At 45.5% G+C, this 25,963-nt stretch overlaps 1 protein-coding gene across 2 annotated transcripts in view; it reads right to left on the bottom strand.

Moving 5' to 3' along the window:
* Positions 1-22,230, bottom strand: part of Vdac1 (voltage dependent anion channel 1) — a 29,904-nt gene extending 7,674 nt beyond the window's left edge. The window contains exons 1-6 of one of the 2 annotated variants that reach the window (XM_078050643.1): positions 22,078-22,230; positions 11,177-11,249; positions 10,565-10,614; positions 9,634-9,786; positions 9,486-9,538; positions 1,756-1,983 (exon numbers count right to left, since the gene is read on the bottom strand). In XM_078050643.1, coding sequence (XP_077906769.1) covers positions 1,756-1,983; positions 9,486-9,538; positions 9,634-9,786; positions 10,565-10,614; positions 11,177-11,243 — 551 coding nt within the window. In that variant the 5' untranslated portion in view covers positions 11,244-11,249; positions 22,078-22,230. Of the gene's footprint in view, positions 1-1,755; positions 1,984-9,485; positions 9,539-9,633; positions 9,787-10,564; positions 10,615-11,176; positions 11,250-21,841; positions 21,974-22,077 lie in introns of those variants that run through there. The other variant, XM_005335751.4, reaches the window with a different exon arrangement.
* Positions 22,231-25,963: the final 3,733 nt, after the last annotated feature.

Below are 25,963 nucleotides of genomic sequence, written 5' to 3'. Positions count from 1 at the left end.
AAAACATTAAAAGGGCTGGGGAGGGGGCTGGGGATGTGGCTCAAGCGGTAGCGTGCTCCCTAGCATGCGTCCGGCCCAGGTTCGATCCTCAGCACCACATACAAACAAAGATGTTGTGTCTGTTGAGAACTAAAAAAGAAATAAGTATTTAAAAAAAAAAAAAAAAGGGCTGGGGATGTGACTTGGTGATTAAGCACACTTGGGTTCAATTCTTGGTACAAAAAAAAAAAAAAGACTCATATTTTCAAATTTTAAACTAATGATAAAAAGTTCTCAAGAAACAAATAATATTATTTTACACATTAATGCCACTTAATTGGTCTTAAGTTTAAGAAGTGACTTATTAAACTTCTGTAGTGACCTCTAGTGGAAAGAAAGAAACTTGTACTGTACTCATCTAGTACCTTCCTCACCGGAACTAATAAAAAAATATTTTTATGATTAAAATCTTTGTTTGGGGCTAGGGATGTGGCTCAAGCGGTAACGTGCTCACCTGGCATGCGCGGGGCGCTGGGTTCGATCCCCAGCACCACATAAAAATTAAAATAAAAGATGTTGTGTCCACCGAAAACTGAAAAATAAATATTAAAAAATTCTCTCTCTCACTCCCCCCTCTTCTATCTTTAAAAAAAAAAAAAAAAAAAATCTTTGTTTGCTTCAACCTAAATCATGACTCTATTTCAACTCTTAAGTCTAATTATAAGGAGCTCTCTCAACACTAAGCTTAATCCTTTCTTCCCTTCCTCACACTGTCCTTAATTAATAAACTTAAATGCCCCACCATTCTTGGCACAGTGATTTGCATGCTTCCTACTCAACTATTGGGGAGGCTGAGGCAGGAGAGTCACAAGTTCAACACCAGCCTTAGCAAGACCCATCTCAAAATCAAATAAAAAGAGTAAATATGGAGCTCAGTGGTAAAACACCCTCTGGGGCAGGTTCAATCTCCAGTACCCCTCAAAAAAAAAAAAAAAATGCAGAGAAGACCTTTGCACTCCACTGAGATAATCAGCTCCTAATCTATCTATCTATGTGTATATTCCACTAAGCATGAAAGCTGATCCTCAGGCTTATGCAAGCAACAGAGCTTCATCTTCCCTATCCTGTCCTCCCATTTTGTTAACTAAAACTGAAAGGACCTCCAGGGTCCAGAACGCTGCAGGAAAGGGACACCCCCTGGACTGACACCATGTCTTGTTATAACCAATCAGTCATCCTGGGTACCAGTGGCAGTATTTGCTGTTCACAGAACAGAAACTAAGACACTTTAGGAAACAGATGGGCGAGAAACAGAAAAAATGCCAAGAGGCCATTTGATTCATCTGATGCCAACAAACACTCATTATAGTGATTAAAAATTGCACTTAGGGGACTGGGGTTGTGACTCAGTGGAAGAGTGATTGGGTTTGATTCTCAGCACATAAATAAACAAAATAAAGATACTCTGTCCATCTATAACTCAAAAATATTTTTTTAAAAAAAATTTCACTTAGGCCAAGCACAGTGGCACACACCTGTAATCCCAGTAGCTTGGAGGCTAAGGCAGGAGTTCAAAGCCAGCCTCAGCAACTTAGTGAGGCCCTAAGCAATTTAGCAAGGTTCCATCTCTAAATAAAATATAAAAAGGGCTGGGGAGATGGCTCTGTGGTTAAGCACTCCTGGGTTCAACCCCTAGTACAAAAAAAGAAAAGAAATTGTGTCTAGGGAAAAAAAAAATGAAAATCACACACTCAAACTCTGCACATGTACACTTACACATTAGTGTGAAGCTGGAATTCGTCAGTCTTGTAGCCAACTGCAAAGTTGCTCTGGGTCACTCGGGACTTTGCGGTCTCAAAATTCATCTGGTAGCCAGCCAGCCAGCCCTCATAACCCAGCACCAGAGCGCCCCGGATTGAAGGCCCAGCAATGTCAAAGTCCACGTCGCAGCCCAGGTTGATGTGCTCCCGCTTGTACCCTGTCTTGATTTTAGCATTTTTTTTCCTGAAGAAAAAGAGATTAAATTTCAATGAGAAGCTAACTCACCTTGGTTTCATCATGCCAAGGAATGCAAATTTCTTTTTTTAATCCCAGTTTAAATGGGGTAGAGGGGGTGGAGATGAAGTCAGGGCCTCAGGTCTTTGGTAAGCAGTTACTGGTCACATTGGACAGGATGTGGCCTCTCTTCAACTGGACTCCAGTCTGCAGAGGCACAGTAACAAAGTGAGAGCACAGCAGAGGGACCTGAAAAGTAAGCACTCGGTAATCTTTCTTTTCTCTCCTCTCCTTAGGCTTAAGGAGCAGCCTACACAAGCATTTATTAGGCAGAGCATTACTATGTAATTATGAAACAGATGCATCTTTGCTATCTTCCAAACCTGTGGGAAAGATATTTCTGTCATGAAGGCAGCTACCTAAACAGCAGTTTTAAGGAGATGGTCATCTTCTTTGTGGATCAGCCAGTAAGTATAAAAGCAAATACTACATCCCTTCTAAGTGAATACAAAGGTAAGATAGCTTTCAAGGCCATGTTTGTGAGACCCTGCTGTGTATATAATTCAGAGAACTGGGTGCTGATGTGGAAGCTGGGGCCCGGAAGTCATGGGGGCCAGAAGTCCTGGTTGGCTGCACCTGACCCCAGGTCCAGGCTAATGGTGCCACATTTGAGTCTATGACCAGTTTAGTGCCTCTGATGCCTGTTCCTCCAGAACCAGAAATCCCAAAGAAGGGTCATATCACCAGCAAATATATTGTCTTTTACCAAAAGCAAATGTTGGAAAAAAAGATTGAATTTATCAAAAGAATAGGAACTATGTTCATCTGGTTGTTTCTGTTGTTCAGCTATAAAATGGCCCCATTCTGTGACCATCTGCATTTTCAGCAGAGACCACAGGAGAAATCAGATCTGCTTAGAATGCAGGAACTGCACAGCCTAAATAAATAAAGACATTAATATATATATATATATATATTTTTTTTTTTTTTTTTTTAATTCCCTCCTCTGAGGAACCACTGCTCCTTGAGAAATGTCCAATTATAAGTCTGGGCAGAAAATATATAAGGTGATCCTGCACCAGCTACCACAGCGATTAAACATTCCTAGGGTTGAACAAAAAGACTGAAGAGCTCACATGAAGGGGCTTTGAAGGAAGGGCTTTGGTAAAAATAATATCATGCACTAATGAAAACATTTAAAAAAAATAATATTGGCAGTAGATTAAAACATATTGAGTATGTTTTTAATCTATGAATTCATAATGACACAAAAAATTTTCTGGTGTTCAGAGAATCAATCTAATACTCTGAAAATAAAAAAAAAAAAAGAATCAATAATCATAGTTAGTACTAACTATGCCTCAAGGTCACCAAATAGTTGATGAGAATTTTCTCTTTATTATAATATTCTACCAATAAATGAAGGAGGAATTATAAAAGTAGGCTTATGAATAACATTGACATCATACAAATAGAGGGCCTATGTGTACATCCCACGGGCAACAGAAGCACACAGCACTACCTCTATTTTTATTCCCTGAACTCCGTAACAGAATCCAAATGTGACAAAGCTTCTAGACTTAACAATTCACACACACACACACACACAAAAAAAAAAAATGGGGGTAGGGGAATGAATGTGTTAAATGATACTACAGAGATACAAACAGTAAAATCCAGTCTATATGTAACTATGAACTATAGAACAAATTGATCTCCTTATAATAAGTGGTGCTGCCCCCGACCAGCACAGGCATCTGAACTTAAGATCACTGGTATGAATTTGCAGGGACACCAGATAAAACACAGACACAGTTTATCTTTACACAAGCTTCAGGACAGTTTCCCTGCTCTCAGCCTCAGGCTCAGGTTCCCCAAAAGGGAGAGCAAGAGAAAGTCACGAGAGGCTGGTGAGAGAGAGGGAACACGTTTGGAAGTGAGCTTTTATTGGGGGGACTCTTGTTCTTAGAAAGTTCTATCCAAAAAAGGGCAGAAGAGGCAAGACTACAAGGGACAGGTGAGTGTAACTCAACCCTAGGGCACACCCCACAAAGAAGACCCCTTACTATCCGAGCTAGACCCCTCCCAAGCTACAGTGAATGCAGGGGTTGGTCAGAATCTGAGGCATCAGGATTGGAAGGATGCGGTCAATCATTGTGGCTCCCCACAGTAAAATCCAGTCTATACGTAACTATGAACTATAGAACAAATGATCGCCTTATAATAAGTGGCAAGAGGAAAAAAAGAAAATTGGAAAATTAAGAGACTGAGAAGGCATCTAAACAATTTTCCCAATTTTACATACACAACTTTTTTTAAATATTTATTTTTTAGTTGTAGTTGGACACAACAACTTTATTTCACTTGTTTATTTTTGTATGTGGTGCTGAGGATCGAACCCAGGGTCTCACACATGCAAGGTGAGCACTCTACCGCTGAGCCACAACCCTAGCCCTAGACAATTATTGATTCTATTAAAAAAAGTCATGGGACTGGGGCTGGAACTCAGTGGTAGAGCGCTCACCTAGCATGAGTGAGGCACTGGGTTCCATCCTCAGCACCACATAAAAATAAAATAATAATAAAATAAAGATATTGTGCCCACCTATAACTAAAAAATAAATATAAAAAAAGTCACAAAAATCATGAATATTTGAACAGACTAAAGATTTGACAGTATAGCCAGGTGTGGCTGCACACACCTGTAATACCAGCAACTCAGGAAGCTGAGGCAGAAGAATGACAAGTTGTTGAGGCCAACCTTGGCAACTTAGTAAGACCCTGTCTCAAAATATAAAGGACTGCGCCGGGGATGTAGCTCAGTGGTAGAGAGCTTGCCTAGCATATGAGAGGCCCTTGGTTTAATTCCTGGAGCCACAAAAAATAAAAAAGGAATGGAGATAATAGCTCAGTATTAAAGTATCCATGGGTTCAATTCTCAGTATTGACAATATAAAGGAATTCTGGTTAACTTTTTTCAGTTAATAACAAGACAATGGTTATACTTCTTTAGAAAGAACACTTACCATTTAGCAATACCTACTATAATATTTACATATGAAATTACATGCTGTTACTTACTTAAGTAATATTTGAGTAGAGAAGTTATTTATGGCTGTCTAAATAAAAAATGACATGGGTTGGCAATTATTAAAGGCAAATAATGAGAAAACGATTAGAGCTTAGTATACTTTTCTGTGTAATTTTGTGTATTTGAGATTTCCCATAATTAAAAAAAAAAACTTAAGTTGAAGCAATCCAAGTTCTCAATGAGAACAGAAAGCCAACACCCTTCCCAAGTGACACTTGGGGGACTAGGGATGTAGATCAATGGCAGAGTGCCTGCCTAGGATGCACAAGGCTCTGGGTTCAATCCCCAGCACTTGAAAGAAATAAAAAATGACAATGAAACTCTAGGACCTCAATTCTGTTCAAGTTGTTTCTGTACATTTTGTTTATTTATTTTTATTTGTTTATTTGTTCTAGTTAGTGACACATGACAGAAGGATGCACTTGGATTCATTGTACACAACTGGAGCACAATTTTTCACTTATCTGGTTGTACACGAAGTAGAATCAACCATTCCTGCAATGTACCTAGGGTAATGATGTCCATCTCATCCCACCCTCTTTCCTACCCTCAGTTTCTATACATTTTAAAGAGGAGTAACAAACAAATTACCTTTCAATGAGAAAAATTCCAAATCCACCTACTCTGGTCTGCCTATTCTTTGCAGGAAGAAGACTATCAAGAGGCTGACATGTAAAAGAACAGGAGGCCACGAAATGTAGAAATAGGGCATCTTATGAGCATCAGATAAAAAGATGCTGTCAATCACAGAGTTTTAGTACCCATGGCAAAGCTTCTGACCAATGTATGCACCACTCACACTAGTTTCCATGGCACCCAGCGTCTCATGGGATCCTGACCAGTGATCCAAGCTCCCCAAGAGAAGGAGCAAGGCTGGGACAGTGGCTCAGGCTTCTACCAAGGTTTCTGTTCTTTCTAGCACAGTGACTACAGCTGTGAAGCCTTTCCATTCTCGAATATCACTGTGGTTTTTTTTAAAGCTATTTAAGCAGTGGCGCTAATCTGACAAGCACCAAGAGAGGCTTGACTCTGATTTGTGGTTAGCAAGCAGTCTTTATCTGTTACAGATACTCTAGGATGAGTGCTGGTCCCTAATGCCATCTGCATTAGGGACCAGATGTGGTCACACTCAGCATCTTCAGGAGCCAAGTGCTTTCCAGGCAGCACCCCTCAGTGGCTTTGGAAGCCAATGTTCATCTCCAACCTTCATCAAGAGTCATCAAAACTTTCCTCAAATACCCAGCAGGAAAATATACACATAGTTCCCACAACCTTATCTTCTAAACACCATTCTCCAATATAAGAAACCAGGTCTCCTTGGAGAAATGGTTAATAGCAGGTAAGAGCAAATATAAGATGAACCCTTACATCTTCTAAAACCAAAAATAAAGATGAGCTCAAAAAAAATGAGAGGAGTTCGTCAAAAGCACAAGGTGTCAACCTGAGGGAGCTCCCAATGGCCACATCTCAGATAATGTGAGCAACAAAATAAAAGAGACAATGGGTTATAACCCATAAAATAAATACTCATGAATCATACTAATATAAATTACTAACATAAATAACCAATTAAGTAAATGAGGGACAAGGGACAGCTCTTCCTTATAATAGATCCCAAATTATAAGTGAAGGAGTGATAGGAATAGAAAAAAATCACCATTTTCCAAACAGAAGTGTCACAGGCAAGAATCACCCAAGGCTGCTTTTATCTGTGCCAAAGCAATGATGAGAAACAGAATGTTTGCGGTCTTAAAATATCTTCCCATCAGATACCTACTAATTACAAAGAGAAAGAACAATAGCTTTACAGTAAAGAGACCTAGCAAACACTACTTTAACCATGATCAGAGTCATTTTCATCAGTAATGAGGCACACTGACATATTCTTCCTGAGAGCATCTACTGAGGACACAACACAACATCACTTCTATGGTTGCTAAAAATGTGTAATGTGAATTTTGTTGTTGTTGTTGTTGTTTGGGGTACCAGCAATTGAACCAAGGGCCCTTTTTATTTTGAGACAAGTCCTCACTAAATTGCTGAGGATTTTGCTAAGTTACTAAGACTGTCCTTGAACTTGCAAGCCTCCTACCTCAACATCCTGAGTCACTGGGATTATAGGCCTTTGCCATCACACCTGTTTATAACCTGAATTTAATCATGAGGAAACATAAGGCCGATCCAAATTAAAGGACATTCTATGAGATAATCGGCTGCTCTTCAAAATGTCAAGAGAGACAAAGAAAGATAAGAATATTGCCCATATTAGAGAAGACAAAGGACTAAATGCAACATAGGATCCTGATTCATGGACTAGAAAGAAAACCTCAGTGGGACAACCATTAATAATACAACAGCAACATTCATTTGCTGCTTCTGACCATTACAGTCATGCTTGTTTAATGACAAAGACACATTCTGAGAAATGCATCATTGAGCAATTTCATTATTTAGCAAACATCATAGAGTGTACTTACTCAAACCTAGATGGTCCAAGTCAGTCACTCAATACAGTGGGTAAATATATACATACGTGTGTGGGTGTGTGTAAAAACCTCCCTTTGGGGAGGTCTGCAGAGAAGTCTCTCAGACTTGCTACAAACCTCTTCTCTGCAGACCTCCCCAAAGGTCATGGAAAAACCCAAAGTGTGCTATCTTAGAGCAGCAAGCAAAGTCCACGCAGCAAATTCAGGCATGTGGTCTTGTCCTCCAGCCCCTCACCCCGTCAGAGGATCTCTGTGGATAACTGCTCCCTGGTATGATGGCATGATGCCCGGGGGAAGTGGACCAGCAAAAAGGCAATGCTCCTGGCAGGAGGAATCAAGGCAGAGAAGGGGACAAGAGTTAAACAGCTCCTGACCAATCATCCAAAACCATCTTACAAAAAGCCTTTTCAGTGGGGCATGGTGGCACACATCTATAATCCCAGCAACTCAGGAAGCTGAAGCAAGACAATCACAAATTCTGAGGCCAGCCCAGGCAACTTAGTGAGACTCTGACTCAAAATAAAATTTTAACCAGGCAAAGAGGCACACATCTATAATCCAAGCAATTTGGGAGACTGAGGCAGAAGGATCACAAGTTTAAAGCTAGCCTCAGCAACTTAGCAAGACCCTGTCTCAAAAAAATAAAAAGGATGGGGGTGTAGCTCAGAAGTTAAGTGCCCCTGGGTTCAATCTCTGGTGGAGAAGGAGAAGGAAAAGAAGAAGAAATAATTAATTAATTAAAAATAAAACAAAGATTTTAAAAGCTGGAAATGTAGCTCAGTGGTAGAATACCCCTAGGTAGGATTAATCCCTAGTACCATTAAAAAAAAAAAAAAAAAAAAAAGGAAGAAGAAAAAGAAGAAGAAGAAGAAAGAAGGTCTTATTTCCAGGGAAAAGGAATCATGTCAGCCAATCTAGTTGCTTGTGGTCACCCCATACCTCGCACAGCATGGCGTTAGTGGATGCTTTTTCGAATAAGCATTTGTTAGAAAAGAAAAAAAGAAGATAACATGGAATGGCAAAAAATGAAATTCATAATGCCAATGAACAATAGACAATGAATATGATGAATTTTATGTATCTTGTTACCAAAGAAATCGTTCAACTTAAAAATTAAAAACTTAAATTCAGTACGTGCCTTTGATCCCATCATCAGTGTAAAAAACAATGTTCCTCCAGTTGAGGGGACCCACCTCAACTGGAGGGGGAAGAACAGGTGTGTATTCCAGAAGAGAACAGTTCCTATTAGCCACTCAGGCACTCTGGAGCTGAGGCAAGTTAATTTGATGCATTAAGAACCAACAAACCTACCAGAGGGTCCCACCATGGAAAGTGCAGCCTCAGGAGCTCTCTTGTAGTCAAGCCCAAAAGGTCTCAGTGGAGAAAAAGACCCCTAGCACCCAACAAATGGGCTGGCAACACTGGTCAGTTAGCCGTTCCTTCCAAATATCACCTGCTGCCCTGTGGCCCTAGCCATTTACAATTACTAGCAGGCTTGCCATATGAAACAGCATTACTGAAGCAGACATTCTGTAGCCTGCAGCCAGAAGTACAGGATAGTACAGAATCTTATTCAAAAACACTGCTAAACACGAGTCTTCATCCTCCATTAAAAAGGAAGCTCCTTGTGGTGAGGAGGAGGGTAGCAGCCTGGCCTGGACACCCTCAGATCCCCAGATGAGTACAAGGTCAAGGACAGGTACACCAAGACCTGGGTTTGGGTAAAAACCATTTCTAAATTAAAAAGTGCTCATTAATGGATGGATGTGGATGTGTCCTGAAACCAAATGAAAACCAGAGAATTTGTATCTCTATGTCTTGGAGGCTGCCTTATAGGTAACGTCAGCCCCGTTCTCAAAAACCTTTGTCTCAAAAGGCTTTCAGGTCCCCTAATACCATAGAAAGCCCTCACAGGGAAGAAATGAGAGTCTTACCCAGTGTTAGGTGAGAAGGATGAATCGAAGGTCAGCTTCAGTCCACGTGCAAGCTGAACAAAAAAGAAATGTGCCACCAGGTTTAGTCACAGGGCAGGCCGGCAGGTGTGAATGAATGAAACCCACGTCCCTTCACAGGGGCTGTTACCTGATCTTCCACAGTGATCTCAGTGCCTAGTGTGTTGTCAGTGTTCCACTTCTCTGTAAATGTCAGGCCATATTCAGTCCACCTGTACTTGGTTTCCAGGCTGCCCGTCACTTTGGTGGTCTCTGTGTTGGCTGAGCCTGAGCTCGTAAATTCCTTCAAAAGAGAGGGAGAGTCACAACCTGCAGCCCACCATGTCCTTGGTACCACTCAGGCCATCATGCAACAGTTGAGACCTGAAGTGTGGGCAGGCGACATCTAATCTCACAATTCAATTAGATCTTTAAAATGTACAGAGGCGTAAAAGAGTCTGTGCTACCTCGAGGAGTTATGGGGAATGCTTTGTCAGGAGACAGATTCCTTCCTCCCCTCTTACTCTTAAGTCTGGCCAAGAAGGCCTCCCTTCCCTCCTATCTCCTGCCTCATTCAGAGAAGAAGCAATGGGCTGAAGTTGACAGATTAAGTAATGAAGCCAAGGGCAGCAACTCAACCCAAATCTCCTTTCCAGTCATGACTACACACACAATCTAAAAGGGACTACTAAGATTGTTTCTAAAAGAATCATATGGCATTAAACACAGGTTGATATTAAAATAAGAAACACAAGGAAGGGTCTGGGAGTGTGGTTCAATGCTTGCCTAGCACACTGGAGGCCCTAGGTCTGATCCCCAACATAAGAAGGAAAGAAGGGAGGGAGGGAGACAGAAAGGGAAGCGTCAAATGAAACCATTGCCATTTCCTGTATTAACAGCTGCTAAACGGGGGGCCTCTGGGCATAGTTCCCTGGACCACCCATTACACACAGATGCAATGAGTGACAACCTCAAAACTGACACAATCCAAAAAGGAGCTTTTGGTTCTGCCACTCAGCACAGGGTAGCTATCTGCCAATCAACAATAAATACCCATGTTCCATGTGAGTTGGATAACTTACCAATCCATTCTCAGATTTTGTTTTCAAATCGAGTTTGATTAATCCAAAGCCTAAAGAAAAAAGAAAACAGTAAACAGATTAAGTAATGAAGCCAAGAGCAGCGCCTCACTCATAGCTGTTTGGAAATGCTTTCTACAAGGAAGAACACGGAGGCCCCGAAGGCTGAGGGCCCAGCGCCTGCTGCCGGTGGCCTCCATGGAGCTCAGCAGCCATTGAACAGAGCAGAGAGGCAGGCACAGCCCACCTGGGCTCCACATGCACTCCTAGTGAGGCCTGAGAAAGGTGCCTGCAGCTGGCAGAGACAGTCACCAGGGCCTCGTGAGCACGACAGGCTATATTTAGAAGCTGCGCTCCACTGCAGCAGCATCCAGGGCTGCTCCTTGCTTGCAAGAGAAAATGAGAACATCCGCTTGTTAGCATCAATCCACAAGCTGCCCCTACTGAGTACACAACAAAAACTGCTTCACAACCACAGAAAGCTGATCTCTTTTCCCAGACATAGAAGTTCTAAATAGTGGACCAACCCAGGTCTCCCACACTATTAAGGTAAAACTGCAAACATGCCAACTGGGTTTGTAGCTGAGGCGCCCCCTCCCTCCCAGCAGCACTTACCATAGCCCTTGGTGAAGACATCCCTGGCAGATTTGCCAAGATCGGCATACGTGGGAGGCACAGCCATCTTCTGCTGCAATAAAAGAACCACCAGAATAAATACATTGGTAATTATGGAAATTAGTTTACCATCAATAAAAATTATTAGACACAATTAACAACCAATAAAAATTATCCACCACTAAGAGTTTCAGGCAATGTATCCTCCCAGGTGTGGGCAGAGGAAGCATGTAAGGTCCTGTCCTTCACTTTGGGTCCAGAGTTGAGACACTCAGTAAATCTTTGTTGACAGGCCACCAGCCTCCTCTGGGTATCCCCAGGACAGAGCACAGGCCCAGAACATAGTGGGAGTCAGTAAATTTTTGCTGAATGAATTATCTATCAAAGACACATTCCCATGAGCCAGCTATTTTACTGGATTGCAGGACTCTTGCCAATAAAACATATCTTCTTACAAAATGTCGGTTGCTAGGACATTAAATGCACTGAATAAAAATCAGTTTTTTTGGGCTGGGGATGTGGCTCAAGCGGTAGTGTGCTCGCCTGGCATGCGTGCGGCCCGGGTTCAATCCTCAGCACCACATACCAACAAAGATGTTGTGTCTGCCGAGAACTAAAAAATAAATATTAAAAATAAAAAAAAATTATCTCTCTCTCTCTCTCTCTTTAAAAAATAAAAAATAAAAAAAAATAAAAATCAGTTTTTTATGATGACGTATTTCTATATGGTTCTGATTTTATTCAACCAACAAATATTACTGAGTATCTATTATGTACCAGAATGAGCCCAACTTTATACAAAATTGGGGATTGAACCTAGGGCCTTGAGCATTCTAGGCAAATACCTACCACTGAGCTACATTCCCAGACCTCAGGGGATCCCGCTTTTAGAGTCATGTTCCTCATAGAGAATAAAATAAGATCTAACTAGTTAGGCAATCCCAACATGGAAAGAAATTCAGCCATATAATACAAAAAGAAAAAAAATTAATTTAAACAAAACTTAATTGCACTGCAGCATCACTTCATTTTAAAACCAACTATCCAAGTACTACTTGGGGGACTGGGAATGGAGCTCAATAATAGAACACCTGCTTAGCGTGTGTGAGGGCCTGGATTTGATCCCCAGCACAAATTTAAAAAAAAAAAAAAAAAGCACTATTTGGCTTGTTACATATCATAAAGTCAGTCAACAAATATTCATCAAGCATCTTGATGTTCTAGGAAAGAGAGTAACTCAATCTTTGCCTGAAAGACAACACTACATCCCTGGAAGGCTTTTTTTTTTTTTTTTTTTTTGCGGGGAGGGGTATCAGGGATTGAACTAAAAGGCACTAGACCACCGAGCCACATCCCCAGCCCTATTTTGTATTTTATTTAGATACAGGGTCTTACTGAGTTGCCTAGCACCTCGCTTTTGCTGAGGCTGGCTTTGAACTCTCTGGGATTACAGGCATGCACCACAGTGCCTGACAGCCCTGGAAGGTTTTGCTTTGACAAGCTATGTACATAGAATTAAAATCCTAATCCAGGAAAGCCCACTCTATGTACCCCGTCCAGGAAAAGAAGGGGTCATAAGAAAGCACCATTTCCCACACCTTCTCCATCCCCAGAATTATTACAGAATAGTAGTCTCATTAACCTGAAGGTCAGTTCCATTCACTTTTAAAAACATTATACCTAATTTATCAAACTGAATCTGCATATAACCCATCTGAAACCACACATAATATGTATGCAGTTACACAAATAAACACATTCATGGCATGTTCCTGGGGAGCAGGAGCCCACTGAGGAGGGATTCAAGTGATCCCAGGGGAACAAGATCACAACTAGAAGCTGCATTCCTGACCAAGGCCTTCACTCCACCGACACTGCCGAGAGCCCACTGAAATGCTGGGTACACTGCCAAAAAAAAGACTATACACCTCCACAATTTTAAATCATGAAATTGTGGTCCAGGCCCTATTTTATTTTTTTTCAGAAGCTTTGCTAATTTTGTCCCAGCTCACTTATGTGTCACAGCAGAGAAGAGCAGTGAGCTGTTTACTCTGTCCTATTTTTGCTGCTGCTGTTATTTCTTGCACATGAACAGGCTGGAACCCTGGGTCAGAGCACAGAGAAGAGGGGAGGAGATCCAGTTCAGGCTACCCCTACGGGCATTTTCAGGTCTGAGGAATCCCCTCCTCCCACTTGTTCTTTCCTCTCAACTAATCCTCTAGGGACATCAACCCCAGGGTCACACCAGAAACCACCTACCAAGTCCTCAAGACATACTACCTGCCTAAGGATAGAGGGTCTTAAGACAGATAAGCCTGGCCCCTCCTAGGAGAAGCCAATGCAAAACAGTCCTAGATGGAAAGCTGAGGTAATAGGGCCCCAAGCAGACTTGCAGACATCTTGGCAAAGGACCCAGAACATTCTCCATCTCTGCCAGGGTTAACAAGCCAGTGGACAGAGCACCTCCATTTGGTGTTATTGCTCTGTGGATGGGCCTGGGAAAGAGGAGGAATGTCCAGTGGTGGTACCTTGGGTTATCTAAATCCCTCCAGCACCTCAGCACCCAGGGCCTTCCCTCTACTCTTCCCTGGCCCCACAGGAGAGACCCTCCAGGACCTGCCTGACAGACACGGAGGCCTTTGCATCTGGACTGGTATCTCCCTCAGGGAAAAAGGCAGAACTCTCATCATTTAATGCTCCCCAAATACCCTCTCTTATCACTTAATCTCCAAAACCCAACAGGCAAAGCCACCCATCAAAAAAAAACACTCCACCCACAGCAAACATCAGCCTAAAAGCCTGAGGTTGCTAAGGAGATTACCAGGCAAGGACAAGGGGGTTGGGAAGACAGAGCTCAGAAGAGGGGCCCTTAGGAACTCAAATAAAGCCAGCCCTCCCAGGGCTATGGGCTCCCTTCCTTGAAGTCCTGCAACACTTCCTTTATTTGATACCAGATGCATGTAAGTGAAGTTACCAGTTAACTAAAACACAACCCCAAGTGCCAACACTCCGTGTTAACCATTTCTGGATGCACATCACTTCCCAGTCTGCTTAAACACAAAATAATGGAGCATAACACCCCCATTCTAATGCTCCCCATTCGGGTAAGGGTGCCCCATGCTTAGGTAACTCCCCAGCACAGCACCTTGCAGGGAGGACTGCTAGCTGGGCAGTCAAACCCACTCCTGAACCTGAGAACTAAAGGATGGCTCGCCCCTTCACTACCCCCACCTGCCCCATTGCTAGGTAGCTGTAGCTTCCTCTCTGCCTTTTGTGCACCCACACCCCCTCCTGTGCTTCATTATTTGACAGGATTAAGGAAGGCCCTGAGACAGATAGCCCTGCCTCCCCAAGAGCTCAGCCTTCTTACAATTATGAAGAAAACACCCATTTTTATATGAGTCTCAGAACCCACTTCAGAGACAGTTTTATGGCAGATACAATGATCTGTATTGTTTCTTTAGGCTAAGACTAGATAGAGAAGGGAGCACACAGTTTTTTCACTTAACCCTGTGAGGGTGCTGGCTTTGAGGTTGAACCCTGGCCCTGACTCATCCCTGCCTTTCCCACCCAGACCTGTTCCCAGTTACTATCTGTGCAGTTTACCAATGCACACTGTCTTGCATGCACAGCTGTCTTTGCAGCATCTGTCCCACGTGCCTCCAGAAGCCCAGCCTCTAGAGGCCAAGCAGGAATCAGAGCAGTCTGATGCAGGCCAGGCAGCCAGCCCTGCACAGAGAAAAAGAAAAGGCAGCCTGGGGAAGACAGGACCACACTTCTCTGCCTGGACAAGGGCTTCTGGGCAGAACCAGGAGCTTCACACCCATGACAGAACAGGAAACAGAAGGCTGGGCAAGGCAGGGTATGCAGACCTGCCTGCGGTCACTGATGACTTTGAGAATGACCAGCAAAGCACACCAGAGACAGTAGTCCCTAGTTCCCCTCCACAGCCTGCCAGCCTGCCTACCCAACCCTTCCCTGGCTGACCTTGAACAAATTATGCAAGCTCCACTCCAGCTAAGGAATGTAAATCCAGCCATACTGGAAGCACAAGAAGGGAGAGATAGTATATCACCCAGCATAACACACTTACATAACCTCCATCTTGGGGGGACACATCCTTCCTGACTCATCAGCTGCATGTCAGTGATAGCTGCTCTGCTCACCGTGCCCCTACCTTCCCACACTTATCCCCAAATCACACCTTTGAACTCGAAGTACTCAAAGTCCACTATGCATAAACATCCAAATTATGGAAAAAGCTAGATGTAAATGATTCCAAGGCCTGGCACAAGATAGGTATTCATTATAAATTATGTTTAATGAGTGAATGAGCAATGAACATCTAAGTATTACTGTACGCCAGGCCTGAAGGCACACACCTGTAGTCCCAGCTACTTGGGAAGCTGAGGCAGGAAGACTGGATGAGCGCAGGAGTTAGAGGCCAGCAGGGCAACAAAGCAAGACCTTGACTCAAAAACAAAAAAGCAATATAGTAAGGGTGGTAGGGATAGAAACTTAGTATCTAACAATTGGGACTAAAGATATTACAATGTAACCAGAAAATAGGAGCTCCCTGTTCAGGGCAGCTGCAGCACCCTGAGTGGAGAGAGTAAGAGACTGGACTGGCACCCTGCACACACCTGCTTTAATCCAGGCCTAAGGACAGTTAAACCCAAGGTGAGCAAGTGCCTTCAGAAGTGAGAATCAGACACTTATGGTCTCAAAATCAAGCACAGTCCAATTGCCAAGCGGCAACTGGCAAAACTAAATGATACCCAATGTTGGTGTGGAAGTCACTCCTGTTCACACCGAGTGTAAATACTAGAGGTACACTTTTTTGGAGGGCAATTGCTGAGGAATAAACCCAGCATTAACCCTAGTGCCAATTCCACTCCTACGAACCCACCAAAGTAGTATCCAATGCAGTCAAAGGTGTGCACAAGAGGATGCACACACATTACTGGTAATGCAAAACCAGAAGCAACCTAAAATGTCCATCAACAGGAAAACAAAAGAAGAAAATTCATTTTCACAAGTTCATGCTAGCTAAAATAAGGAGAGCCGCCGTGATTATTGAAAATAATGAGGTGGATTTATATGTGGTGACACAGTCATCTAAAACACAACTGAATTTATCTAAGGTTGGGGAAAGTATGGAGTTCAAAGAGGACTTTCATTATTCTACTTCATTATTTAAATTGTTTGCATACATTGATAATTTTAAAAGCCAAAATGTTCCAACAGGTTGTTGCAAGTAGAGATGCCAGAAGGAAAAATTATGTAGACAATGTCCACACTGAGAATATATTCAAACTATACTGAGATGGTAGGGTTATCAGGCAAAGTCTACAGGAGATTCCACTCCCAGGTGACCACCAATGGCTTGGCCACACTACCCAAAAGCAGGAGTGGGACAAAGCTCCTCATGTGCATGAGAATCCCCCAGGGCAAGCAGACGCCAATCCTCCTGTCTTCCCACCCCCAGCCTCTGGTTGTCCGCATGCAGCATGGCCCCAAATGTCAACAAGAAGAAGAGGCTCACTTCCTGCACCAAGCACCTCTTAGAACCCCTACCTTGACAAATGCTCATTTCTCAGCAGATCCTCCCCCAGAAGGATCCAGGCAGGTGACCCTCGGTGCCCTCAGAGAGCCAAGAATGACTGCAGTGGTTTAAAGCAGGGAGTGGGGTGGCTGTGGGTCCCCAGAGCTCAGCCAGGAATAGCTGGGAGAAGTCCCTTGAACACAGGTTAACACCCCAGGGGGTTAAGACTCTACCTCCAAAGACAAAAGGGCACCAGGAGGATGAACCACAAACCAGGAGCTACCCTGCCATGGCATTTCCCAGCCCATTCAGTTTTCCACAGGGCACAGTGACTTCAGAAAGGCTGAGCCTGGCAGAAGATAGCCAGGATATTAATAAACCCAGGTCCACACCCCAGTCAGGTACCCTGTGCCCTGCCCGCATCTTTGTTAATGAATCCCTTCATTAAACTCTTACTGGCTGTATGACCTTGGACAAGCCACTTCTGCTCACAGGTTCTCATATTGCTCATCTCTAAAATGGGGGCTAACGATGGAGCCTCCTGAAGGGAAGTGTTCCAAGGAATAAGTGAAATAGATGGAACACTGAGTGTCTAGCACAGGGAGAAAACTCAATGATGGTGGTGACATCATCTATTATACTAGATCCTCTTTGCTCCTCCAGATGTACTTTTCTCCATCCCATCCTGCTCTGTGCCCAGAGCTGATCATTATGGACTGTTATCAATGGGTTTATGGTTGGGTTCACCAAAAGTGAGGCACATGCAGAAGACGGGAGTTCAGGGGAGAGTGGGATCAGGTCCTTGACCCTCAGGTTCCCTCCCTTCCTGGCCTCAGGTGGATAGCAACTGCTTTCTCCTACCCAAAAGCAGAGCCCCTGACAGGGAGCTCCTCCCGCTGAAGGCCTCAAGTTGTTAACAGACCCAGGAGTACCCCCCTTGTGGGTATCCTTTACCCTGCCCACCTATCTGCAAGTGATCCCCTCATTAAACTCTCTCGGATCACCATGTGGAAATGCGCGTCTGATGCCTGCTAAGACAGTGACCAACACAACAGTCAAAACCAACAAACATCATCATCCCAGGAATCCCCTCAGGAAGGGGGGGGGGACGACTTTGGCCATTCCAGGGCAATAAGCCTACAGAAGGGGCGTCAGACCCACTGGGATTAGATTAGACCAACAAGACTTTGCCCCCACCCTGGGGACCAGGAAAAACAACTTCCCAGCACAAGGTAAGCCTAGAGGCCAGCTCTGAAAGCCAGAATGTTGGGGGGATGGATCATACTCAGGAGCCTCCCCTCAGCCCCCACATACAGCACTCTCTCTCCAGGAAGTGGCAGCCCAGGGAACATTCCCCACTTCCAGATGCTGGCAAAGCCAAGGCTCTGTGCTCTGGTGGCAGGTTTGTGTTCTCAAAGCAGCTGCCCTCCCCCACACACACTCTCTCTTCCACAACAGTCGCAGAGGGCAGCCCGGCTTTCCAGGCGTTGCTTCTATTTTAAAACACGCTGGAAGCTAGGCCACCAGTTTGGCCTTCCAGGAGACACAGGAGAATGTAGCTGACTAGGAGACAGCTGCCTACTCACCCACCCACCAAAGGAAGAAGGCCTGGGCTGGTGGCAAACACAGCAGGGTCCAGGGTCCAGGGTCCAGGCACACCAGGCACTCCTGCCTGACTTCAGGCACCTCATTCTTCTGGAGCCTTGCTCCCCATTTGGCCCACTGGGATTACACAGACTGCATTTGGGACAGGTAGTAGCCTCGGGAGTCAAAAAGACCCAAGTCTCAATCCTATTCGGCTAGTTTCTAGGTGTGTGACCTTGAGCAAGTCAACACCTCTGTGACCTCACTCTTCTTCAGCTTTAACATGGGGAAGGAGCACCTGGCTCAGCATCATTCAGAAACACATTAGTTTGTTAATATAAAGCCCTCACTCTCATATTTCATTCACATCAAGCTTGCAACAAACACAGCTAATGTTTTATTAAAGTTACATTTTGTAAATTTCTTATTATAATAATGGCTGCTGAGCATGTTGCCAAAAAATCACCCTGAACCGCAGGGTCCAGAGTTCTCCCTTGTCCATAAAGGGGCATTGTTTAGCTGAGCACTGTCAGGCCAGGTCCTGGAAGAAAGCCTCCTGCCTCAACCCACGGAACACTGACCCTTCTAAAAGACACCAGTACCACTGTCCTTGTCACAAACAGGGGTGACCTGACCATCGTCCACTGCTGCCTGGCTTGCACTCAGTCATGCACAAGCTCACTCCAATTGCTGTGAAAGAATAACATCTCCCATCCGAACAGCAATCTCTAATTTTCAATAGGCGTTCATGTTTATTAGCTCCTTGAAATGGCCCTTGGAGCAGGGACGACAGTGTGAGAACACCTGCATGGAACACCACCCTGCTCACCTGTGTGACATTTACCTGTGCCCAAGCTTCTTGACCAATGAAATGTCAACAACAGAACCTCTCTCCCAGGGTTGTAAGGAGGTGAACTCAATGTCATAGAACATACATACATCCCCCAGAAAAGCACTGAGCAGACTCTCAACAAACAAAGTGACAATGATAATCATACTTTTGCAGCAGAGAAATTGAGGCATAAGAAAGTGATTTAGCCTGTACTAGACCCTATGGCTCATTTTGGACCTGTTTTGCAAACTCAGGTTGCTCTCTCTGTTTCTTTCCAAACCAGTTGTGAATAAAGAGCAGATTCCCTCTACCCCTACCCACTTTAAAAAAAAAAAAAAAAAAAATATGCCCAGGCCCAGCTGAAGGTCCTCCTCTGACTCTTAGTGGATCCACAGGAGTCCAGGGGATCCCAAGACCAAAGACTGCAGATCCTTGGGACATCCTGAGAGGCTGCCTCCTGGCTTTTCTCAGCCACACATGCGCCTCTCAGTCACTACCACCAAAGACATCAGACTACAGGAAATTCTATCAAAGTGAACTTCAGTGCCTCAGGATCATCTTGCTGGCAAAGGTGGGGGATGATGCCCCTGATCGCCACCAGCCTAGAGTTCAGAGTCCACATGTGCTTATTATCCAGCAGGGCCAGAGGCCCAATGTACCTCCTCACTGTATGGTCCTCCTGAGTCCAAGCTTTCTGTGCTACCAATAGCACCTGCCTATAGCCCAACTCTAGAATAGCAGAAATAAAACAAAGTAATCAATTGTGAGCAGTAACTTCCCTGGGCCAGGCATGTTACTCCCGACAAGTTGGGCAGAAGACATCAACCCACCCACCATCAGAGAAGGAAAGGGCACCAGGCCCATAGCCTTGGATAGAAACCCACTCATCCATGTCACCCTGCCTTCAAGCCTAGAAACATCAGTTCAACAAGTTTCCCATGGGACTTGGGACATCAAGGAATGAAAATCAAGTGTTTAAAGTAAAGTTTTTTCAAATCAGAAAAGTTTTGCCTCCCACAAAATGCTCTAGGCTGTACATACCACAATAGTTCTTCAAATATTTATGACTCTCTACTAGGCAAAACTATTTTCTGTGAGTGAGATAGCTATGTTCATCAAAAGGATGTCCAGGATCAATGGACAATGGCCTGGGTCTTCAGCCCCTACATAGGCCCATTCAATAATTCCAAGAATACTTAATGTTACCTACTATATGCTATGTGCTAGAATAATAATTAAAAAAAAAAAAAACTCTTTCGATTAAGGTGGACAAAAAGAGTGCATTGACTCCCACAGACCCTCTGAAGAGCCTACTGTGTGCCAGGTAGCCTAAGTCTGACCCTCTAGGAACTGTCAGTCCAGAGCTGGGATGGAGAAAAAGAAGGCTGGCCCTGGGTAGTTTGCCCTGATCTTTGCAACAGCAGAATATTAGGCAAAAGAGAAGCACTTTCTCCTATCTCCCCTGGTGAAGGGAGGCTGGTAGAGGGGACTTCAGGTGAGAGAGGCCTAGGTGAAACTTGTCTGCTCCTGCATTCAAGGACTGCACATGCAAACTTACTGCTCCAGTCTGACCTTGTCATTTGCAAACTGAACAGGATTTCTCATGAATTATCCTGAAAGTTACCTGTATAAAATTCTTGATGCTAATACAGCAATAATGTTTACAATAACGGAGCTATATTTATTGAATCCCTTTCAGAATACCACATGGAGCAAAATGGTCTGTGGGGGATGGGCTAGATCCTCTTCAAAAGTCTCAAGGGTAAATGTCAGGGTTTCTATGGAGGCCTTGTGCACACTAGACAAGTTCTGAAGGCATCAACTCATTTTTCCTCAGAACCCAGGGAGGGACAGTAGAATTGCTCCCATTCTACAGATAACAAAACTGATGTTTGGTATCTTCCCAGCTCTATGACCTTGGACAAATCACTAGGGCTGTGGGCCTCAAATCTGAAGTCCGCTCAGAACCAGTTTTCCTAAACGCAGAGTTGCAGTTGCTGAATGAATGAGCCACCGAATCAGAAATTCCTTCTAAGGACAAGGAGGCCACATTGCTTCCCGGAGGATCTCGTTTCCGAGGCCAAACCTACTGCCCAGGCCCGAGTCCTGACGTCTGAGGCCTAAGTCGACTCTCCGTTCCGCCCTGGAAGGCGCTGGCACGCGCTGGAGTTGCCGAGCGCCAGCTTCTTCGGGCGTGGGCCGACCGGAGCGTGTAGGACCGGGGGCTCCGGGGCACGTCACAGGAGTTCATTCCTGCGGCGGCATCTTGGCCCACACAGACCCGGGGTCCTGGACCAAGAAGCGTGGGAGCTGGGAGGGTCCCCACCAGACCGACGCTGACAGGATCGAGGGCCAGAGGGCGCAGGCCGAGGAAGGTCACCTAGACCCGAGGCCGGCAGGGCCTCCACGCGGTGGCCCATGCCCTTCCGCCCGCAAGTCCGCTGGGCTCTCGCCCCCAGCCGCTGGCTCCTAGTTCTCGCGCTCCTCAGCCAGAACCCTCTCGGTGTCCACCCGCAGGACTTTTCTGCCTGCTGCTGACCAGGCAGGCCCGCGCTGGCCGTCCCTGCTCTCTTCCCCGGACCGTGCTCTTAGGCCCTTCGCCCTCGCCCGCTCCTCCCGCCATCGCCTCCCTCTCAGCTCCCCAGGAGCCCGGCCCGCGACCCGGGGCGCAAGCAGAGCCCAGGCCCTTTTCTGCTGCGCCTACCTCGGAGGCGGTGGCGGCGGGAGCTACGGAAGCGGTGGCGGATACAGCCCGGGATGCGGCGCAGAAGAACCGAGGGGAGCGAGCAGCGGGGCCGAGGGCGGGGCCCTGTGGACAGCGGCGGCGCGGACCCGCCCCCGCCCTGCGCGCCCAGCCGAGCGAGCTCCGCCCTAGGCCACGCCCCGGGCAGCGCCCCGTTGGGGCCTGGGTCCCTTCCTTCCCGCAAGCCGCGCTCTTACCCTTCTGGTTCGCTCTGAGCCCGCAGCGAACGCGCGAGCCTGCAGAAGTGTGCGGGCGCGGGTAAGGGCCTGCGTGCGCCCGGGCACGGAGCGACCGAGAAGCGTGAGACGGACGTGCGCGTGGTGTGTGCGTGCGCGGGGACACGCGGGTCATTGCCGGAACCTCGGGCCGGGTGGAAGCATTTGGGTAGGGGAGGGGGATCTTCCGGTTAGCTGAGCGGTGCCCTGGGTTTCCCAGCGCTGGAAAGGCGCAGGGTTCCTGTGCCTACGGTTCGGTCTTGGAAACTGAGACCTCCTCTCCGGAGTTGATGGGGCGGCTGGCTCTGGAACGGGTCCGCGCCTGGGTGGACTAGGTGGCCCTGGTGCTCCGGTAGCAAAGTCCGCGCGAGTGTTAAATCGGGCTCCGAGTGTCTGAGGTCAGTCCACGTCTAGCCGGAACACCGAGCCCTCGAGGCGGTGCAGTATTGAGCTGGTGGCCACTGTTGCTCTGCACTCCAGGATCTGGACACAATGTTTCCGGTGCCTCAAACCCGCCCGCGTGCATCAGCTTTTAAATGGCAAAGAAAACTCCCCAGTGCAGCCGAGTTTGCCCTGCAAATACCTCACGCTGGGTCCGCAGGCCAGCAGAGAGCCTCTCAGGGACCCCTGTCCCGCCAGGACCTGTGTAGAGTGAACTATCACCTTCTCCCTGCTAGGCCTAAGCTGGGGGCCTGGTTCATCACTGTCCCCATTGTCCCGCGCCAGACCACCTGAAGCCGGCTTAAAGGATTAATGAATTCTAGGATGAATGAAGATTCTGCACACCCTTGGCCTTGGACCAACGACGTACTTAAGGCCCCGTGGAAGAGATGCCAGGTTGCAGAATCAGGACATTTGCTCACAGCCAGCTGTGACTAAAGAAGTAGGCAGCAGGGACATTGGCAGAGACAGTCAGGGTAGACTTCTGGATGGAGGTGGCAGAAGAAATGGGAAAGTGACCACCGGAGTTAGAAATGGTGTTAAGGGCCGAGGATGTGGCTCCGTGGTAGAGCGCCCCCAGGCTCAATCCCCAGTTCAGGAAGGAGGAATGTCGCTCCAATGGCAGAATGCTGAGAAAAGGGAACTGAGGAGGGGAGGGCAGATGTATGCTCAGAATCAGGATGTGGTGTGTAATTCCAAATTGGCTAGGAGTATGTGTAGCAAGTGGAGCTCTGGGTTTCATCTTCAGCACCCCCCAAAAGAAATTTTTTTTAAGCAAAAACAGATCCTAGGGAGCAAAAAATAAATAGATGATTTGCCTCCCAAGCCCATGAGTCGCCCCATCTCTGAGGACTTCCTGCTTCCCAACCTGGGGTCTTCTGCTGCACACAAAGGCCCAACCACTCCCAGAGACTGGCAGGCAGGGAAAGCTGCTGAGTCACTCAAGAGTGCAGTAAAGCTAGAGTTTAGGAGGACAGGGCCCAAGGGAGGGAGCTCAGGACAAGGAAGGGGAGGCCTCAGCCCTGCCGCAGCCACCACCACCAGTGCTGCCCAGTTGTGAGGCTGGGAGAACCGTCCTCCTGCCCTTCCAGTATCACCTCAAACCTGCTTTAAGATCTCTCACCTGGAGGACTCCCCAGGCCTCTCCTAATCTCAGCTGCTGTGGGTGCTATTTTGGGATTAACCACCGCATGCCCTCCGAGACACTCTGTATGACCCTGGGAAAAACTCTGACCTGGCAGAGTCTCAACTTCAGAATGTTGGTATAATTTAAAAATGGGACACATGAAGAGCAAGCACTCATAAACTGAAGGAAATCAACTGGGGGCCCCAAGGAGACCTGGAAGCTCTGGGGTTGGAATCTAATCAATCGCACTACAACTTGACTCAGACCCCTTCCCTGGCAGCCCTGAAGGAATGGGGAGCAGGCAGCAATTTATACCAGATTTGCCACCACCACCACACCCTCAATGTCCCTTCCACTCGGTTTGCCACAGCTAATTGGGCTGTGGGTGGACCATGCTGAGACAGTCAAGCCTTCCCTCGAAAGTCTGAAAGAAAAAACCCAAAGTGAAATAGTAGGGAAAAGTCCTGGAGCCTCACTATCCTCAGGCAGTCCTGAGTCTGGTATCTGAGTTTCCTCATTGGTTGACCTTGAAATAGCTAAAGAAACCAAAAGAACAGAAAAAGGAGCAACTCCAGGAGAGGGGAGGTGGCTCTGGAGCCCTGTGTCCTGAATGGCTCTGTTCTTCCAGCGCTTGGGTTTGCCTGTGTCATTTTAATAACCCAGCTTCAGCTTGACCCAGCTACAACGAATCCCTGAGGACGACTCTTGGGTGGCACTGAGTGGACAGAAGGACATTTGTGGGGACAGGTTAGTCCCGCCTGCAGTTTTTTGTTTTCTTGTTTTGTTGGTTGGGTGCAGGGGTATTGATCCTAATTCACCTTCCCAGTCCACAAGCTATGATGGGGCCTAACCAACTAGAGCTCCACATTGCCCTAGCTACAGGGAGGAACCAGTGAGACTGGATGAGAGTTCCTGGGACTGATGAAATAAAGATTTTTCTTAAAAATAGAACCAGCCCTTAAAAAAGAGGCAGAGATCAGATCACGTATGTAGCATGCTCCTGGATCTAGCCATATATGAGTCTTGTACTTTCCAGCCCTCTGAACCAAAAGATACCTTTTTTGCCTTGTCTAGTTTGGATTGGGTTTTCTTACAGGTCCTAACTTCCCTTCAAATAGAACAATGTACAACATCCAGAAAAGAAAAAAAAAAAACAGTTTTTATTGTTGTTGTTATTGGGAGTGGGTAGGTATGGGGAGTTTTGTTTGTTTGTTGCAATACTGGGGATTGAACCTAGGTGTACCTAACAACTAAGTCACATCCCCAGCTCTTTTTATTTTCTATTTTGAGACAGGATCTTGCTAAGTATCTCTGAGCCTTGCTAAATTGCTGATGCTGGCTTTGAATTTGCAGTCCTCCTGCCTCTGCCTCCTATGTTGGTGGGATTACAGGCTTGGGCCATTACTCCCAGCCATAATCTATTTTTCAAAGAGGAAAATATTTTACTTATAAATGGCATCAATTATTTGTTTTATAAAGCTCAATTGTCATAAAATTTAAGCTCTTTAACTATTTTCTAGTGAACTCTTCAGACTTCAGATTAAGTAGGGGAGTTAGGATTTATGGGCCCCACCTTAGACCCTGACATTCATCACCCAGGGAAAGAAGGATCCACCAGCCTTCCAGATTCTGAGTGACATAGAAGGTGGTCATCCACAGGTTAAACAGGATGGAAACCATCCCAAGATAAGCACAATAAAATATTCGTAAGCACTGTGGGCCACTCCTGTAATTCCAGCAACTCAGGAGGCTGAGAGAGGAGGATCTCTACTTCAAGTCCCACCTCGGCAACCTGGCAAGACCCTATCACACACACACACACAAAAATAAATAAATAAATAAATAAAGGCTTGGGGTATAGCTCAGTTGGTAGAGTGCTTGCTTAGCATGTGCAAGGTCCTGATTTTGATACCTAGTGGTGTGCAGAAAAGAACTTTTACATATCTAAAATCATGAAGAATCTTAAATCTAAAAAAAAAAAATTCCTAACATTATATCCTTGATTTTTAAAAGTCTCACACACTTGCACACAGAGAAGTATTGAAAAGAAATGCATTTCATATTAATGAAGTATTTACAATATTATAATTAGGTGGTGTTTCATTTTATGAAATTATAAAAGATTTTTCCCCTTTGGCTCTTTTTATATTTTCCAAATATTCTTTAATGAGGATATAATGCTTTTATTATTTAGAAAAGAACTTTTTTTATTTTTAAGAAGGTCAAATGGGATTCTTCAAGAGAGGCTGTGTAAATGGATAAAATCCTTCTAGAAGGACTCAAGGCAGTAAGTAATAAGAT

The sequence above is a fragment of the Ictidomys tridecemlineatus genome, chromosome 1 (assembly GCF_052094955.1).
Source record: "Ictidomys tridecemlineatus isolate mIctTri1 chromosome 1, mIctTri1.hap1, whole genome shotgun sequence".
NCBI classification, from domain to species: domain Eukaryota; kingdom Metazoa; phylum Chordata; class Mammalia; order Rodentia; family Sciuridae; genus Ictidomys; species Ictidomys tridecemlineatus.
Note: the sequence above shows the minus strand (reverse complement) of the source record. Positions and strands in the feature narration are given on the sequence as shown.